General features: G+C 38.6%; 2 protein-coding genes across 4 annotated transcripts in view; one reads left to right on the forward strand and one right to left on the reverse strand.

The window, feature by feature from the left end:
• Positions 1-1,288: 1,288 nt before the first annotated feature.
• LOC132107310 (phosphatidylinositol N-acetylglucosaminyltransferase subunit C-like) lies at positions 1,289-3,076 on the forward strand. Of its 2 annotated transcripts, none has more exons than XM_059513547.1 (2): positions 1,289-1,426; positions 2,097-3,076. In XM_059513547.1, exon 2 carries the CDS (start codon positions 2,109-2,111, stop codon positions 2,988-2,990), a length of 882 nt encoding a protein of 293 aa, XP_059369530.1. In that variant the 5' UTR covers positions 1,289-1,426; positions 2,097-2,108; the 3' UTR covers positions 2,991-3,076. The 2 variants fall into 2 exon arrangements, with proteins under 2 accessions (XP_059369530.1, XP_059369531.1); XM_059513548.1 differs by lacking the exon at positions 1,289-1,426 and adding an exon at positions 1,460-1,595.
• Positions 3,077-10,270: 7,194 nt separating this feature from the next.
• The window catches only part of LOC132106979 (dynamin-2-like), a 50,176-nt gene continuing 43,041 nt past the window's right edge, over positions 10,271-17,405 (reverse strand). For both annotated transcript variants that reach the window (XM_059513102.1, XM_059513101.1), the window contains 2 exons: positions 17,015-17,173; positions 10,271-10,456 (listed from right to left, as the gene is read on the reverse strand). In XM_059513102.1, the coding sequence (XP_059369085.1) occupies positions 10,417-10,456; positions 17,015-17,173 (199 nt within the window). In that variant the 3' untranslated portion in view covers positions 10,271-10,416. The remainder of the gene's footprint in view (positions 10,457-17,014; positions 17,174-17,405) is intronic.

A 17,405-nucleotide genomic window follows, 5' to 3' on the forward strand; every position in this document is an offset into this window, starting at 1 on the left:
TTTTTGTCTGGGTCTATTTATTTCAAAATGCATAAAAAATGCAATTCATAACTAAAATTATTTTCAATTTACTTCTTGGTTGGGGGGGGGGGGGTGCTTAGAAGTCTAAATGTTGACTGTCCTGACATAATGTCATAGTTGTTATAACGGCTATATCAACTATAGCTTAGATTGTAAAATGCCATGTGTTATGAGTCCTTAAAAATTTAATGATATTAATAATTCATGATATTTGTTTAAAAAAAGAATACAAATATTTCACCTTTAAAAACACATTTTAAAGCATAACTTACACTCATGTATTGAAGGTTTAAAGAAAATACATTATTATTTTTTATTGATTACACATGAAATGTTAGGGTGTTTTTTGTTGTTGTTGTTTTTTTGCAGAAAAATGGTATGAAATCAAGACGAATACAAAGAGAATTTGCTTTGAATCAGACTTTCAAAAGATAATTTTTTTTTAAAGACCCTAACCTTGTATTCACACATGAGCTATGCCAACTTAGACCCGCTCTTCTTCTGAGGCTGAATATGACTCTCAGCTCTGTAAATCTCTGAAGGATTTAGCAGCACTAGTAATAACAGCAGCAGCTCAATCCCTCATCCATCATGACAGCGGCCTGGGCTTCAGAGTGCATCAGAACTCATTCAGAGGCCGGATTCCTCTTCCCTGCTGAATGTGCATGATTTAAAGTGCATGATTTAAAGTGCAGTATTTTAATGGCTGCTGTGTTGTTGCAGTGTGCAGTTGCTCTCGATCTAGTGATGCTTGAGCTATTTCTGTGTCGTTACTACACCAGCCATCTTCCACAGTCTCTGGTCCTGCTGTTCGAAGTTTACTGCTCTTTTTGATCAAATCACCCTCTTTTGTGCTTGAGATTTAATTTTCAGTATATCATAGTTGCACTGAAGCGCCATTATGAATCACGCGGATTTCTTTGATTTTCTGAAATGTGTTTGTTTTGAATTGTCCCACTGAAAACCTGAAGTGAATTTCTTTGTGAATTTCTAATCTCATGTCGCCACCTTCTGGAGACTTTTAGCACTGCCAGCTGCAGTTTTCAACTCGTCTTCCTTTCAGTGAAGGAATGTCCCTCTCAATCTCTCAAGACGACACAGTTTTTGGAGGTTGAAAATTATAATGTGAAGTGATCCTTCATTTGCTGTTTTACAATCAGAATCAAGGAGAACTTCATTCATTGTTAACGTTCTCTCTTCTGTTTAAAAACCCTTGAAAACACTTTTTATTATGACATACCGATCACAGAAACTCTTCATTAGTTGGATTTTGTGAGTAAATGTCCGTAGATGGCGCTCTTCACCAAACGCTACAGTCGCGCTTTTGTTTTTGTGGTTCGTCACTTCCGGGAGTGAGATGGCGTGACAGCAGTGGGTGAAGAAGAGAGAAAACCCGGCTGTTTCGGTAAGATATTACATTTATATGGGTTTAAAAGCTTTATGTGTTCAATATGAATGAACTTAATTTGTCTCCACACACTGGAGTCATTTACAGTATTATCGGTCGAAAAGTCCAATCTCGTTCTTCAGATTTACGCGAGAAGCTGTCAGACTAGAACAGGCTGAATTTTCATGTAATAATATTTTGATTATCAGTAGGGTAACCTAAACAAGATTAAGATTTATGTGGAATTTAAATCATGCACAGATTATTGAAGTGCATTTTACAAGAAAAAAATAACGTCATTAGTCTAAAATCATGTTTAATTAATTGTTACTTGCCGTTTCTTTGTAATTATATGTGAAATTTACTACCAAATTCTGTGTGAAAATTGTTTGCACACCATTTTTACTGTTACATATAATGTTGCTTGAATTTATTTTGTTTGTGTTTATCATTGTCATTATAACAATTAAGGCTGAACAAAAACGCATCATTTTTGTGTAATAATATTTTGATTATAGGTAGATTTGTTTCTTAAAGTTTAGTGGCATTTTAAAATGAATGTTTCTCGTTTTATGTATGATACTTGGATTTATTTATTCATTAATGTATTAAATCAATATTTGAATCTATGTTTTTAAATCCTATAAAAAGAAGCTGTATGTGGTGATGATGGGTTGTGTGTTGTCAGTTTTGACAGGTGATGGGGGCAGACAGTGGTCCGGGAGCTCCTGCAGCCGTCCCGTGGCGTAAAGTCCTGTATGAACGCCAGGCTTTCCCGGACAATTATGTGGACGGACGCTTTCTGGAGGAGCTGCGGCTCAACATCCGGGTGCGTCAGTACCGTTACTGGGCGGTGGTGCGTGAGACGGGGCTCATCGCGCAGCAGGTGTCCTGTGTGGCCGTCTTCCTTACGTTATGGTCTTATATGGAGCGGGGAGCGCTGGTGCCGTCCGCGGTGCTCTGGGTCTGTCTGACCTGTGCTCTGCTGGGATACGGACTCTATGAGATCCTGGGAGGCTCTTGTGTTCGGGAGCGAACGCGCCTGGCGGACCTGCAGAGCGCGACCATCTTCCTGGCGTTTACTTTTGGGTTTTCACCAGTTTTAAAGACTCTAACCGAGTCGGTCAGTACAGATACTGTGCAGGCCATGTCAGCTGTGATGCTCCTGGCTCACTTGGTGTCCTTCCCGTATGCTCAGCCCAGCCCACCGTGCAGTCTTTCCCTCAACGCTGCTCTTTTCGGGTCGGTGTGCCTGGCGTCCCGGCTGCCTGGCGCCCTGCACACCTTCACCATGCTGAGCTGTGCCCTCCTGGTGTTCGCTCTGTGGCCCTGTCTGCTGCACCGCATGCGGGAGAAGGCGGAGTGGAGCTTCCCTTGGGCAGCCGTGCTGGTGTGTCTGGCTGGAGTCGGGGGTCTGGGGAGCCTGTGGCCCGAGGGGGCTCTTCTCCTCTCGCTGGCTCTGATAACATTAACTTTAGTCTGTCCACTGCTGCTGGTCCACCTGCAGAGGCACAAGGACAACATCCACGGCCCTTGGGACGAGGCAGAGATTAGAGAGGACCTGTCCCACTTCTTGAATTGAAAATGCAGGGGTTTAAGACCATTTTAAATGATGCTTCTGATAGACTCCCTTTGGACGGATGATTTTGAGAGTCTTCTGCACTTTCCTTAAAGAGATAGTTCACCTAAAAGTGAATCATCTGACATCATTTACTCATCTTCATGTCATTGCAAACCTTTGTACAGTTTGCTTTTTTCTGTGGAACATGAAAGAAAATGTTTTGAGGAATATTGGCAACAGTTTTGTTTACCTTTGACCATTGTACAGACAAATTCTTTTGTATTTCACAGAAGAAAGTCAAACAGGTTGAAAAAGTTTGAGAAAATTATGACAGTATATTTTGGGGGGGGGGCTGTACCTTTGATCTCATGGAAGAATTACTGGGAAACTTCATTAAATTTTGGCAGTATAATATAAAACTATATTATTAAATGTGTGAGCCTCAAGAAAAGATTTCTAGGTCACATTTAACACAAATTAAAAATAAAGTAAGGTTTTTTCTTTTGGTTAAGAAAATTAACCCCTAAAAATATTTTTTTATTCAAATAATACCATTTTGATTTTTGGGGTATGATCAAGACATGTTTTGTGATTTTAAGATAATTTATATGGAAGTAGGGAGTTAACAGTATTTTTATATAAAAGTGCATATTCTGGAATTGCTTGTTTAAAAGTTTAAATGGATTTAATTGTTTTTAATAAAGCTAATATTTTAACATGCTTACTGTATTTGAAATAAATGTTTCTAACTGTGTTTATGCGTGTGTGTGTGTGTGTGTGTGTGTGTGTGTGTGTGTGTGTGTGTGTGTGTGTGTATATATACATATATGTATATATATATACATACACATGTATGTATGTTTTCCAAATGTTTTGAAAATTACATAAATATTGGAAATTGGAAAAGTTGCTGCTTAAGTTTTTATAATAGCAATTTGCATATACTTCAGAATGTTATGAAGAGTGATCAGATGAATTGCATAGTCCTTCTTTGCCATGAAAATTAACTTAATCCCCAAAAAACCTTTCCACTGCATTTCATTGCTGTCATTAAAGGACCTGCTGAGATCATTTCAGTAATCGTCTTGTTAACTCAGGTGAGAATGTTGACGAGCACAAGGCTGGAGATCATTATGTCAGGCTGATTGGGTTAGAATGGCAGACTTGACATGTTAAAAGAAGGGTGATACTTGAAATCATTGTTCTTCCATTGTTAACCATGGTGACCTGCAAAGAAACGCGTGCAGCCATCATTGCGTTGCTTAAAAATGGCTTCACAGGCAAGGATATTGTGGCTACTAAGATTGCACCTAAATCAACAATTTATAGGATCATCAAGAACTTCAAGGAAAGAGGTTCAATCCTTGTAAAGAAGGCTTCAGGGCGACCAAGAAAGTCCAGCAAGCACCAGGATCGTCTCCTAAAGAGGATTCAGCTGCAGGATCGGAGTGCCACCAGTGCAGAGCTTGCTCAGGAATGGCAGTAGGCAGGTGTGAGCGCATCCGCACGCACAGTGAGGCAAAGACTTTTGGAAGATGGCCTGGTGTCAAGAAGGGCAGCAAAGAAGCCACTTCTCTACAAAAAAAAACATCAGGGACAGATTGATCTTCTGCAGAAAGTATAGTGAATGGACTGCTGAGGACTGGGGCAAAGTCATATTCTCCGATGAAGCCCCTTTCCGATTGTTTGGGTCATCTGGAAAAAGGCTTGTCCGGAGAAGAAAAGGTGAGCGCTACCATCAGTCCTGTGTCATGCCAACAGTAAAGCATCCTGACACCATTCATGTGTGGGGTTGCTTCTCATCCAAGGGAGTGGGCTCACTCACAATTCTGCCCAAAAACACAGCCATGAATAAAGAATGGTACCAAAACACCCTCCAACAGCAACTTCCAACAATCCAACAACAGTTTGGTGAAGAACAATGCATTTTCCAGCACGATGGAGCACCGTGCCATAAGGCAAAAGTGATAACTAAGTGGCTCGGGGACCAGAATGTTGAAATTTTGGGTCCATGGCCTGGAAACTCCCCAGATCTTAATCCCATTGAGAACTTGTGGTCAATCCTCAAGAGGCGGGTGGACAAACAAAAACCCACTAATTCTGACAAACTCCAAGAAGTGATTATGAAAGAATGGGTTGCTATCAGTCAGGATTTGGCCCAGAAGTTGATTGAGAGCATGCCCAGTCGAATTGCAGAGGTCCTGAAAAAGAAGGGCCAACACTGCAAATACTGACTCTTTGCATAAATGTCATGTAATTGTCGATAAAAGCCTTTGAAACGTATCAAGTGCTTGTAATTATATTTCAGTACATCACAGAAACAACTGAAACAAAGATCTAAAAGCAGTTTAGCAGCAAACTTTTTGAAAACTAATATTTATGTAATTCTCAAAACTTTTGGCCACGACTGTATGTATATATACATTACATTTGCGCAATCACATTGCTGGACCAGTTTAAATGATTTTAAGAGCATGCATCAGTTGCATTTAGGGTCTGTAAGGTCATGAAAATGCCATGCGATTTTAAAACAACAATTTCCAGGCCTAAAAACGTTTTGAAAAAGTTGTGGAATTCTATTTTTCAAATCTCTGTGTAATAGTTATAATCAGGTCCTACATGGTTTTAATAATTTTCGCAGCTTTCAAGTTTATAAAGAGGTAAATTCCTGCATTTATTCAACATAGGTCCACGATGACTAGCCTTGTCTCTGGGAAGTCCATGGTACCTAGCCCTGGAATGTCATCAGTGACTAGCCCTGACTCTGGAAGGTCAGCGGTGACTGGCCCTGACTCTGGAAGGTCAGCAGTGACTGGCCCTGACTCTGGAGGGTCATCGTTGACTGGCCCTGACTCTGGAGGGTCATCGTTGTCTGGCCCTGACTCTGGAGGGTAATCGGTGACTAGCCCCTGACTCTGGAGGGTCATCGGTGACTAGCCCTGACTCTGGACTCTGAAGGGTACACAAAACCCTGACTTGACTCTGGAAAGTCCACGGGCACCTGCCTCGACTCTGGAAGGTCAACCCGGAACCTGACTGGACTCTGGAGAGTCAACCGGAACCTGACTCGACTCTGGAGGATCAATAGGAACCTGACTCGACTCTGGAGAGTTCACTGGAACCTAACTCGACTCTGGGGGGTCAACAGGAACCTGACTCGACTCTGGGGGGTCAACAGGAACCTGACTCGACTCTGGAGAGTTCACTGGAACTTGACTCGACTCTGGAGAGTTCACTGGAACCTGACTCGATTCCGGAGGGTCAGCTGTGACTGTAATCCCATGCAGCGGCGCTAGGCAAGCAGCCATCTTGGGTCCTGACTCTGGACAGGCGGCCATCTTGGACCATGGCTCTGGACCAGTGGCCATCTTGGGCATTGGCGCAGGGTTAGTGGCCATTTTGTGCTGTAGTGCTGGGCTGGCGGCCATATTGTGTGGTGGCGCTGGATTGGCGGCCATCTTGGGCCGTGGCTCTGGACCATTGGCCATCTTGTGTTGTGGTGCTGGACTGGCAGCCATCTTGTGCTGTGGCGCTGGATTGGCAGCCACCTTGAACCGTGGCTCTGGACCGGTGGCCAACTTGGGCATCGACGCTGGGTTAGCAGCCATCTTGGCGGAAGAGACAGGAGTGGCTGGGGCATCTCACGGAAGCCTATGCTGCAAATAGTACACGAATTCCCAGAATTCCAGTGTCTCTAAATGCCCCATCTCCTCCTGAGAAACTGGATCATCCAGCCCGCTGTTGAAATAATCCTTCAGGGCCGCATCGTTGTATCCCATACCCTCGGCCAGGGACCAGAACACCTGTGCCAGGGCACCCACCTCATTGCCCTCTTGGCGGAGGGCGGTCAACCGGAGATCCTTTGTTCTCCGCTCTGCCATTTTGGCTGGGGAACGGGAAAAAAAGACATACCGCTGGTTCTTGCAGTGACGGAGTCCTTCTGTCACGACCGGTGGTACAAGGATTCACGGAGAGAGAACCAATTGCAGGTAAGTCTTTTATTAAGGGGTAATCCAAAAAGCATAAACAGTCCAGGCAGGGGTCAATAGGAAACATCCATCCAAAACATAAACAAAACAAGAAGACAAGCCAAGGGCACGAACTGACGGACATGAATAAACAAGGACTCCGTGACACAAACTAAGTGCACCGTATGGTTTCCTGCTTTTTTGTCCTTTGTCGATCACACCTACAATATATATATATATATATATATATATATATATATATATATATATATATATATATATATATATATATATATATATATACAGTGGCGACTCTAGACAATTTTGATTGGGGGGGCAATGGGGGGTCCTGGTCATTTCAAGGGGGGTCTCATGAAAACCAACAAAAAATACACTGCACACGGCTAAAACTGCTACTAAAGAACAAAAACAACGCAGCTGATCAACTACTTTGTTTTTAATTAATGAATCAATTGCAGTTTGCAAACAATATGCTCAAACTTTAAAGGGTTGGCGCTTTAAATGGTTCGTGTCACCAATACGCATTAATCCACAAATGACTTAAGCGGTTAACTTTTTTAACAATGGCTGACACTCCCTCTGAGCAGGGCCATGCAGAGACCTTTGGAGGGGCAGGTGCTCAAAGTATAAAAGGGGCACATGGAACAAGGCTTTAAATGGCGCTATTCAAAATATCAATACAGCAATATATTATGATGCATTCCTTGCTGATTCACGTATAGATATGGATGATTATGTATTGATACAGCAGCAAATGTTTTGATGCAGTTTTGAAAAAGAAACAATGGAGAAAACAATTTTAAGTTTAAAATAATAATAGCTCTGGGATTAGAAACTGAAATGTCTTAAATTGTCCCAACCTGATGGCTTTTTCTTCTCTGTTCAACAGAATAATTAAGAACAGCTGTTATAGTAAAAACTATAGAAAACACTTGTGCCTCTACATTTTCCTCTTTCTCACCAGCCTCTGTCTCCTGGCTTGCTGTTACCTGCTCTCTTTCTGTCACTTGTGCCTCTACATTTCCTTCTTTTTCTTCTTCTATCTCCATCTCCTCATTTGATCTATTACTTTCCACTCTCTGTCCATCTAGGAACAAGGCACAATTTACTATTTCAGCATTAATCTATTATTTTAACCATCACTACTACTCTTGCACCTAATCAATAAGTCCACCTTAAATATTGATACAAAACATAAAAAACTGATACACTGGAATATAGTGATTAATATTATTATTACTGTTGTAGTTGTTGTTGTCTAAAATTGAACACCTTTGCGATGTAAACACATGACAGGGTACATTTGTTATTCATATCCTTCACTCTGCATTTTGATGTTAGGTATATTATGCATTTTATATTGACATTGATAATTTTACATTTATTTCCAGAGAGATATTATTGAGTTTACAGGCTAAATTGGTCTTGCTGTTGTAAACACTGTTGCTATTGTAGAAAAAAAATTTGCATCACATTTAAAATATCATTATATTTTAATTCATTTCTAAATTGTTTTTATTTTTATAATGATAATTCAGAGAATTATAAAATCTGAATAAGCGTTACCAGTGTTGTGATAATTATTTTTAAGGTACTCTATGTGTTAAAAAAATAAATAAGTACTGTAATATAATAAAAGTTTAGTCAAATAACATAAAAAAGACCAGACCCTTCGATGCCTGTGAAACTTTTCTCCCTCAAAGAGCACGCTAACGTTACTTCTACCCTACAGACTACACACAGCAATATAAACAACATATCTGCATGTTCTCACATCACATCGTTCTTGCAAAATAATAATAAGTAAATAAACATCAAAATCACTTCGCTGAGAATGAAACACCACTTACCATCCCGGTCGGATGAGGTCTTCGTCGTCAGGTGAAAGGTCATTATGTTGGTCATTTTATTTACGGCTAAATTATTATTAATAAATTGTACTAATATTATGATTGGGCGTGGGCAGGCATTCACAAAAGGGAATGTTTTTAGTGATAGTAAAGAAAATATATTATTAGAATATATATTATTATTTATTTATTTTTTGAATAAATGCAGTTCTTTTTAACCTTTTATTCATCAAATATATTAGACAGCAAAACTGTTTCCAACACTCATAATGAATCAGAATATTAGAATGATTTCTAAATGATCATGTGATAGACTGGATGTTACATGTGACACTGAAGGCTGGAGTAATGATGCTGAAAATTCAGCTTTGAATCACAAGAATAAATTATTTTTTAAAGTATATTCAAATAGAAAACTATTATTCTAAGTTGTAATAATATTTCACAATATTACAGTTTTTTTCTGTATTTTTTATCAAATAAATGCAGGCTTGATGAGCAGAAGAAACTTCCAAACTTTTGGTCTGTACTGTATATATATATATATATCCAAACACATGCATGTATATATTCATGAAAATTTTTATTTTATATATAATAAAAAATATAAATATATGCATGTAAATACTGGTAAATATTTTCTAAATATATTAAAATACATATATTGTTTAAACAAAAACATTTATTTTCGATGTGATTAATGCACGATTTAATGATTGAATGATTTTTTATTTCAATGGAGGTGATAAAAAATTCACCAGAGTGGAAACAGTTCTGGACAAGCTGTTGCCCACAAGATGTCAGTCAGTCCCAGGTATTTCTGCAGCTTTAATTGTTGTTCATAATAGAACGGCACAGCAACAGGACGTTTCTGCCAGTGTTCAACTGATAAAATATAATAAGCCTTTGTTGGCTTTTCTGTAGTATCATTTATAACTAACATCTTAAATAAACAGTCTGTGTGACACTGCAATAAAGTTGCCAAATTAAAACATTCTGTGCAAAAAGAGTGTCTTTTAAATTGAATACTTTATTATAAATTAATGAAGTTATGTTTGGCAAAATAAGATTACGAATGTTTTTTTGTTTGTTTGATTTCCACATTTTCTAAAACGAGAGTACTGCTGGAAGTTCTCAGTACAAAGCTAGGCTGATGTGGGTGGTTCCTTTACAAGCTGCTTGATTTGAGATATAAATCATGTTCGCGGCACAACCATTGTGAGAAATTACATGCTGAAGTTTTAATCTCGGGATTAGGTGTTGGTTCAGATAGCAATCACTAACCGTGAGCAATTTTAACAATACAACCCGGAAATTGTCAGACTTCTTTAGCACACAGTATTTACAAAATCCCAAAATTCTTTTTATTTAAGCCTGATAAAGAGCTGAACTCACATTGCAAACATCAACCTATGTACAAAACAGGAACAAACCTCGCACATTGCTCAATCTCACCACCATCTGGAGATCAGTTTTCTACATTGAAATCTGTTTTGATAGTTTTTCACTGTGTGTAAGATGTGAATCTTTGCGGTCTTGTCTTCTTAATGAAAATTCAAGCAGTTCTTGTGGTTGGTGCTTTCTCTCTCACTGGTGGGCATCGGTGTCTCAGTGGGGCTGTTGAGTGGGCACCGCCGGTGGCTGTCTCCTGCAACACATTACACATAACCTGAGCTGTCAGGACAGACTGCTATAGGTCATAGCTCACAGCTCTGCCAATTCAGATGGAAATAATGGAAATAACAACAATCTCCCATTAACTGCTCTCCTTCAGATGTCTGCATATGTTTACAATTGCCTGCAAGCGTGTTTTGTTTTGGGGAAATGAAAGCGAAATGAGCACAAATGGCCAGATCTGATCACCAGAACTGAGAAGAACACAAAAAAGATTTTTTCCTTAGATGGGCTACAAAATAAATACCAAACCTTGCTGAGTCATACACAAAAATCTAAAAAAAAAAAAACTCCAGAAAATATCCAGAATATCTCAAACGTGTTTAATGGATTCTTTTTTAGTGATACTTTACATTAAAGTTCAATTTGCTCATATTTCTTAATGTATAGTTATCATATACTATACGTTTACAGCATTTATTAATTTAGGGTAGTTTTATATTCAAAATATTCATACCATTCAAAAGTTTTGGAGTCCGAAATAAATTATTACTATTATTCATCAAGGATGCATTAAGTGGATAAAAAGTGAGAGAAAATAAATGTATAATGTTTCAAATAAATACTGTTCTCTTGAATCTAAAATATAGGTATCAACATTTCCATAAATACATTAAACAGCGCAACTGTTTTCAACACTGATAATATTGAACTATAAACGTTTGTTGAGCAGCAAGGATCATGTGACACTAAAGGCTAAAGTAATGATGCAAAAGAATTCAGCTTTGCATCACAGGAATAAATTAGATTTGAAAATATATTAAAATATAAACCAGATATTTTAAACTGTAAAAATATTTTACAATACTAATGTTTATACAGTATTCGCAATCAATAACTGCAGCCTTGGTGGGCATAAGAGACTTGCTACAAAAATATTGTAAAAAATCTTAGTGACCCTATACTATGAAATGTGGCATATACATTTGAACAATATACAATGGTTTATTTACAAATTAACATTAACCTAGAAAAGCAATTGTTGTTTAGTTGTGCTACCTACTGCTTGAACTAATTTTGACCTTACCCCAAAGTGTTACAGTTTTTCTTAAATAATGTCTTTTTAAAGAAGTTTCCAAACTTTAATAGCAGTAATTACAAGCCGTTCTTAAAACTAAAGTTTGTGATTTCAGAAAAGTCCCGCCACAAACACACGCAATTGGTTAAGCTAATGTTTCTGTGCCGTTCTGGTCAGGATGCTCAAATGAACAGAGCAAAATTCTGACAGCGCCACTGTGTCAATGTTTTAGAGAAATCTTCGTCTCCACACCTTGTGCTCGAACAGAAGTATTCTAACAGTGACCTTTAATTAGGCCCAAAAGAGCTCATTACTGTGCGCTGACCATGTTACAATCACAAGCTACGGTGTCGGGACGTCTTGAATGAGTGTGTGTGTGTGTGAGAGTGTTTAAGGGAATATGAGTTCAGCATTCCTGCAGAGTTGGTCCTGGAAAGATCCCTGTGGAGGCACAGGAATCTCACTCTCTAATGGAGCTGGCAGAGGGAGCAGCTCTCTGGGATGGGAAAGAGAAGAGAGTGGCTTTTATTTTTCCTGTGCTGCGGCTAGTGCAAGCCTGTGGTTTCACAGAAAGAAAAAGAAAAGATGGAGACGATGGAAAAAAAAGCAAAACAATGCTTGAGGAAACATACGAGATCTAGCAGCCTGGAAATGCCAGAGGTTTACTGGAAGACAGAAAGAAAGTTATAAGTACAAGAATGTGTAATTGGAGAAGTGGATGAGGTGCGAGAGAGGAACGCTGCTTGGTGAGATGCTGGCGGCGTCTCAGAACTGCCGTTTTAGTGCCCAGAAATGCTGCCTAGGTCTTCAGATTCAGTCAGGCCCGCTCTGGTCGGGGTCACGCTGGAGACAGCAGCAGGACTGTGAAAAGGTTCAAACGAGTTCTGCAAAAAGTGAAGGAGAAAAAAAGACAAGGGGAATTGGGGTGGAAGGAAAGAGAGGGAAAGTTGGAGAGTTGGGATGAGTGATGGTGAAAGGAAATGTGAAAAAGTGAGTGGGAGAACTAGAGAAAGGGGCGACGGGGGGAGAGAGAAAGAGAGAGAGAAAAAGCAGGAGAAAAAGGGTGGAGGTCCAAACAGCCCCGTTTCTGAACACAAAGGAAATGAGGCAGAAAAGACAGGGAAAAATGGGCCAAAAAGTGAAGGTAAGGAATGAGAGTGAGAAAAAGGAACAATCACGAGGGGAAAACCAAGGAAAGTCTTAAAAAAAGCGAATGCCACTAGAATGGTGAGAAATAAAAAGATACGGTCAGTTTGTGAATACTGCAGGAAGGTGACTGTAACCCTCAGTGCTCCTTTAATGAAGTCAAGTTTGGTTTATTCTTGTTCATATGAAATACAAAACATACCAGATATCAATAAAACACAATAATCAAAGAACTGTAAAACATATGAGAAGCCTTCATGTGATTGGTCTCTGACATTCAAACAAGGCGAGAGCTAGAAAGAGAGGAAGAGAATAGTGACTGTCTGCACTCAAATATAAAAAACACGTTTTCAACAAGCCCTCCACTCATCTCAAGTCACGAGTGAGACTCGCTAATAAACATCCGGATCATATTCCCCACCAAAATCCACAGGAAAAAACGAGACTTTGTGCAAAAAGGAAGCAAAACCCTATTTTTAGCATTGAGATTTGTATGAATTACAGCTAATTCTCATTACTATAAAGAGAGTTCTAAACAATACAGAAAATGTTGTAATCATATAATATCAACTCTTATAACATATAAATATATTAAATTATAAATCTATTAACAATTATAAAAAATATAATTTTAATAAAATAAATGTTTAAAAATTGCAATAAAATATATTATATTCTATTAGTAATATATATATACAGTACAGACCAAAAGTTTGGACACACCTTCTCATTCAAAGAGTTTTCTTTATTTTCATGATTATGAAAATTGTAGATTCACACTGAAGGCATCAAAACTATGAATTAACACATGTGGAATTATATATGGAATTATATATGGAATTATATACAAAAAGTGTGAAACAACTGAAAATATGTCATATTCTAGGTTCTTCAAAGTAGCCACCTTTTGCTTTGATTACTGCTTTGCACACTCTTGGCATTCTCTTGATGAGCTTCAAGAGGTAGTCACCTGAAATGGTCTTCCAACAGTCTTGAAGGAGTTCCCCGAGAGATGCTTAGCACTTGTTGTCCCTTTTGCCTTCAGTCTGCGGTCCAGCTCACCCCTAAACCATCTCGATTGGGTTCAGGTCCGGTGACTGTGGAGGCCAGGTCATCTGGCGCAGCACCCCATCACTCTCCTTCTTGGTCAAATAGCCCTTGATGCCTTCAGTGTGACTCTACAATTTTCATAGTCATGAAAATAAAGAAAACTCTTTGAATGAGAAGGTGTGTCCAGACTTTTGGTCTGTACTGTATATATATATGTATAATATATAATTTTAAATAATATTATGCGAATGAAAAAAGAAACAAAATCTCATAGATGTAATACAATTTAAATCATCTAGACACCATGATTTAAAAAAAGAAAAAAAATTAATACAAATTTTTTTGTATTAAAATCAAATTCAGTACAAAAAGCACACAATCAGTAGCATGATGTGTATATTTACTATATCTTTCTTGGTGTGTGTAATATATATGATTTTGACATTTTACTTGACCATTTGCGTGAGATTTGCCTGCAGTGCATACTTTCCCTGCTCCTCGAAAATTTGCATGATTTTTAAAAGCCTTCAAATGTAAATATGCTTGCCTGCGTGATTGAGCAATGACATCTGTTCAAGTTAAAGTTTCTTTTTCCTTTGCACTCAAGACCATATGTTCATGGTGCGTGGAGACAGCAGTGTCTGTGATCTAGTGCTGTAGTTTTGGGACCAGTGAGCACGTGGTCTCATCTATCATGCATGTGAAGGTAGGTATGCGTATATTTCACGAAGAGTTCTGGTCTCTGAGTGCACAGCTTTGAGACTAATCCTAAACACGGATCCAAGAACAAGCCTAGCTCTCTGGACATGGAAAGTCCTATTAGTCGTGTTCACTACGAGCATAAATCCCAACATTTGGGAAGGATAGCAGAACTAGCAGATCTTAAATTGTTTTTTAACAATCATATGCTGCCATAAAGTAATGCTGGAATGGTCATATTTATGAGACGAATGCACATGAACGCCACCACAATGCCATAATTACCAGCGGGAAACTCTGCAGCCGGTTGCAGCAAGAAAAACCCTTAGTGATAATAACTTATCATTATAAAGAAGGGCTTTCTTTACTTAAGGGGTTTCTTGCAACTGTGCACTTTCTGACATTCTGATTTGGGGGTGTGTGAATAAAAATGTAATATTGATCATATGTTGTAACTGTAAATGTACAATTAAGTTTAAACACATTCTGATAAATAGAAATAAACCTTTTCCAGGAAAAATTTTACACATTCAGCCCAAATAAGAGATGACAGGCTTGTGCAACCTAACTAAATCAGTTAAATATAAAGTATACTTCAGTTTTTATGACGTAAATTTCATCATCAGCAGAGTACACACAAACTGTACACACACAGCCTGATTTAACAGTCAAAATAGATTCACGGACTGCTTGAGATGGCAACAATAGATGAGTGCTAGTGGGAGAGTTCAAAGATACTCACAACTCTGGTTAAACAGTTTAACTTCTTAACAAAGGATGAAACATTTTAGCGTGTTTGTGTCGAGCACCTGTGTTTGTGCAGAATATTAGTTCATCCATAATTTAATATTTTGTCATGTAGTTCCAATCCCGTAAGGCCTTCATCTTCAGAACACAAATTAAGGTATTTTTTAATGAAATCCGAGAGCTTTCTGACCCTCCATAGACAGCAATGGAACTACCACGTTCAGTGCACAGAAATGTAGCAAGGACAATTTAAAAATTATCCATGTTACATCAGTGATTCAACAAAATTTTTTCCAAAGCTATGACACTTTTTGTGAAAAATAAAAAAATAAATTAAACAATTTCTTCTCTTCTGTATCAGTCTTCGACGCGCGTTCATGACAGGCAAATAATACGCAGTGCATGTGTCGTGGTACTCTCGTGAATGCATGGAGAAGACAGACATGGAAGAGATTAAATTGTTGAATAACTTAGTTATTTTTGTTTCCCCTGCATACAAAAAGTATTCTTTTAGCTTCATAAAATGGTGGTTGAACCACTGATGTCACATGGTCTATTTTAATAATGTCCTTGCTACCTTTCTGGGCCTTGCACGTGGTAGTTACATTGCTGTCTGTGGAGAGTCAGAAAGCTCTTAAATTTCAACATAAATATCTTTATTTGTGTTCTGAAGATTAACAAAGTTTTTACTGGTCTGGAACGACATGAGGGTGAGAGTTAATGACAGAATTTAAATTTTTGGGTGAACTATCCCTTTAAATGGAGTAGCCTATACTTTTAAAGGCTATGCATACATCTGTGCAATATATACACCAAGTAAATGAGTCAAAATTGAGATATACTTTGGGCTTTACAATCTTTTGCTCTTCATTTTGCATTAAAAGCTAAAAGTTCTAAAACTTCCATGGGGACCTATGCCTGCCAAGGAACTGCCGTTGAGATGGATAGGAATGCTAACGGATAGCTTTCTCTCTGTATTAAGGTGCAGTCACATTTACCGCTGCTTGGCAAATATTTGTGGGTAAAATCCAGTCAATCTTATAGGAATCTGCACAATCAATCATGCTTGGGGGCGTAAAAGTTCCCAACAAAGATTTTGCTCATGTTAAAGCTACTCGCATCTCATTGAATTACTAAAAGCTGCTTGGTTTGAAAGTAATTTCTGTGTGAGCAGTGCCTCATACTGTACACCACACAATGGACCTTTTATGCAAACAAAATTTGGCAGCCACACTTTAGTTTGGGGACCAAATCGCAGTATTAATTAATTATTGACTATGATTTTTGCCTCAATTACCTGCTAATTAATAGTTAGTAAGGTAGTTTAGGTATGCGTTAGGATTAAGGGATCTTAAATATGGTCATTCTGATAAGGCGTTAATATATGCTTCATAAGTACTAATAAACAGCCAATATGCTAGTAATATGCATGCTAATAAGTAACAAGTTAACAGTGAAAATTGGCCCACACTTTCATAGATCTCCTTGGTTCATAAGTAGTTTGCAACACGTTGGATTAACGGAAGACATAACCTAGGAAAGGGGAAACCACAAGTCCACTGCAGCTTTCAAGCTTGGAAAACTGTTGAAATACTGTTTAAAAATGCTGTGAAGTTACGGGTCACTGGGTTCGTTTCAAATATTCAGCCTATTTCAGTGCTGACGCACCTGATTCAAGCCCTCTGGTCACTGGGTACTTTATTAATCGAATGTTTACTCAGCTGTGTTGTTAATGGAAGGATCACACGCGAAATCCCTTTCCTACTGTAGATAAACATCGGTTGATGAATCATGTTGTGCAAAAATGAGGTTTGTTGAAATGGAACAAGCCATGGTCTGATGCTGTTAGTGTGCCTTCAGGTGAATTTTTACCTGGGAACACTAGGAGGGACTCGTTTGGGGCGGCTGGTAGTGTTGGTGGTGTCTGTGCTGTTGCAGACCGGTGTGACCCCAGGAGTTTCAAAGTGAGCTCGTAACGAAGGAGCAGGCGGAGCAGGATGCTTCTTAGGTACACTATAACCTGGAGGAGACCTGAGAGAGAATGAGAATGAGGGATGCATTAGCTCTTTGGGTGGGCCACAACATTTCCATTACCAGTCACCATTGACTTGTGGTTACTGGATAAGTTTTTAAAGAATATTTTTTATTCAGAATGATTCACTAAGAAATGATTCAGAATGACATGAACTAGTTCAATGATTCATTGAAAAGAACCGCCTCCAAAGAAAGACTCGCTGGCATCCGACAATACTCTACACAAGAG

The sequence above is a fragment of the Carassius carassius genome, chromosome 27 (genome assembly GCF_963082965.1).
Source record: "Carassius carassius chromosome 27, fCarCar2.1, whole genome shotgun sequence".
Taxonomy (NCBI): Eukaryota; Metazoa; Chordata; class Actinopteri; order Cypriniformes; family Cyprinidae; genus Carassius; species Carassius carassius.

Excerpts from the sequence above, each read along its gene's own strand:
- LOC132107310 (XM_059513547.1), top strand. The coding sequence starts at position 2,109 with ATGGGGGCAGACAGTGGTCCGGGAGCTCCTGCAGCCGTCCCGTGGCGT.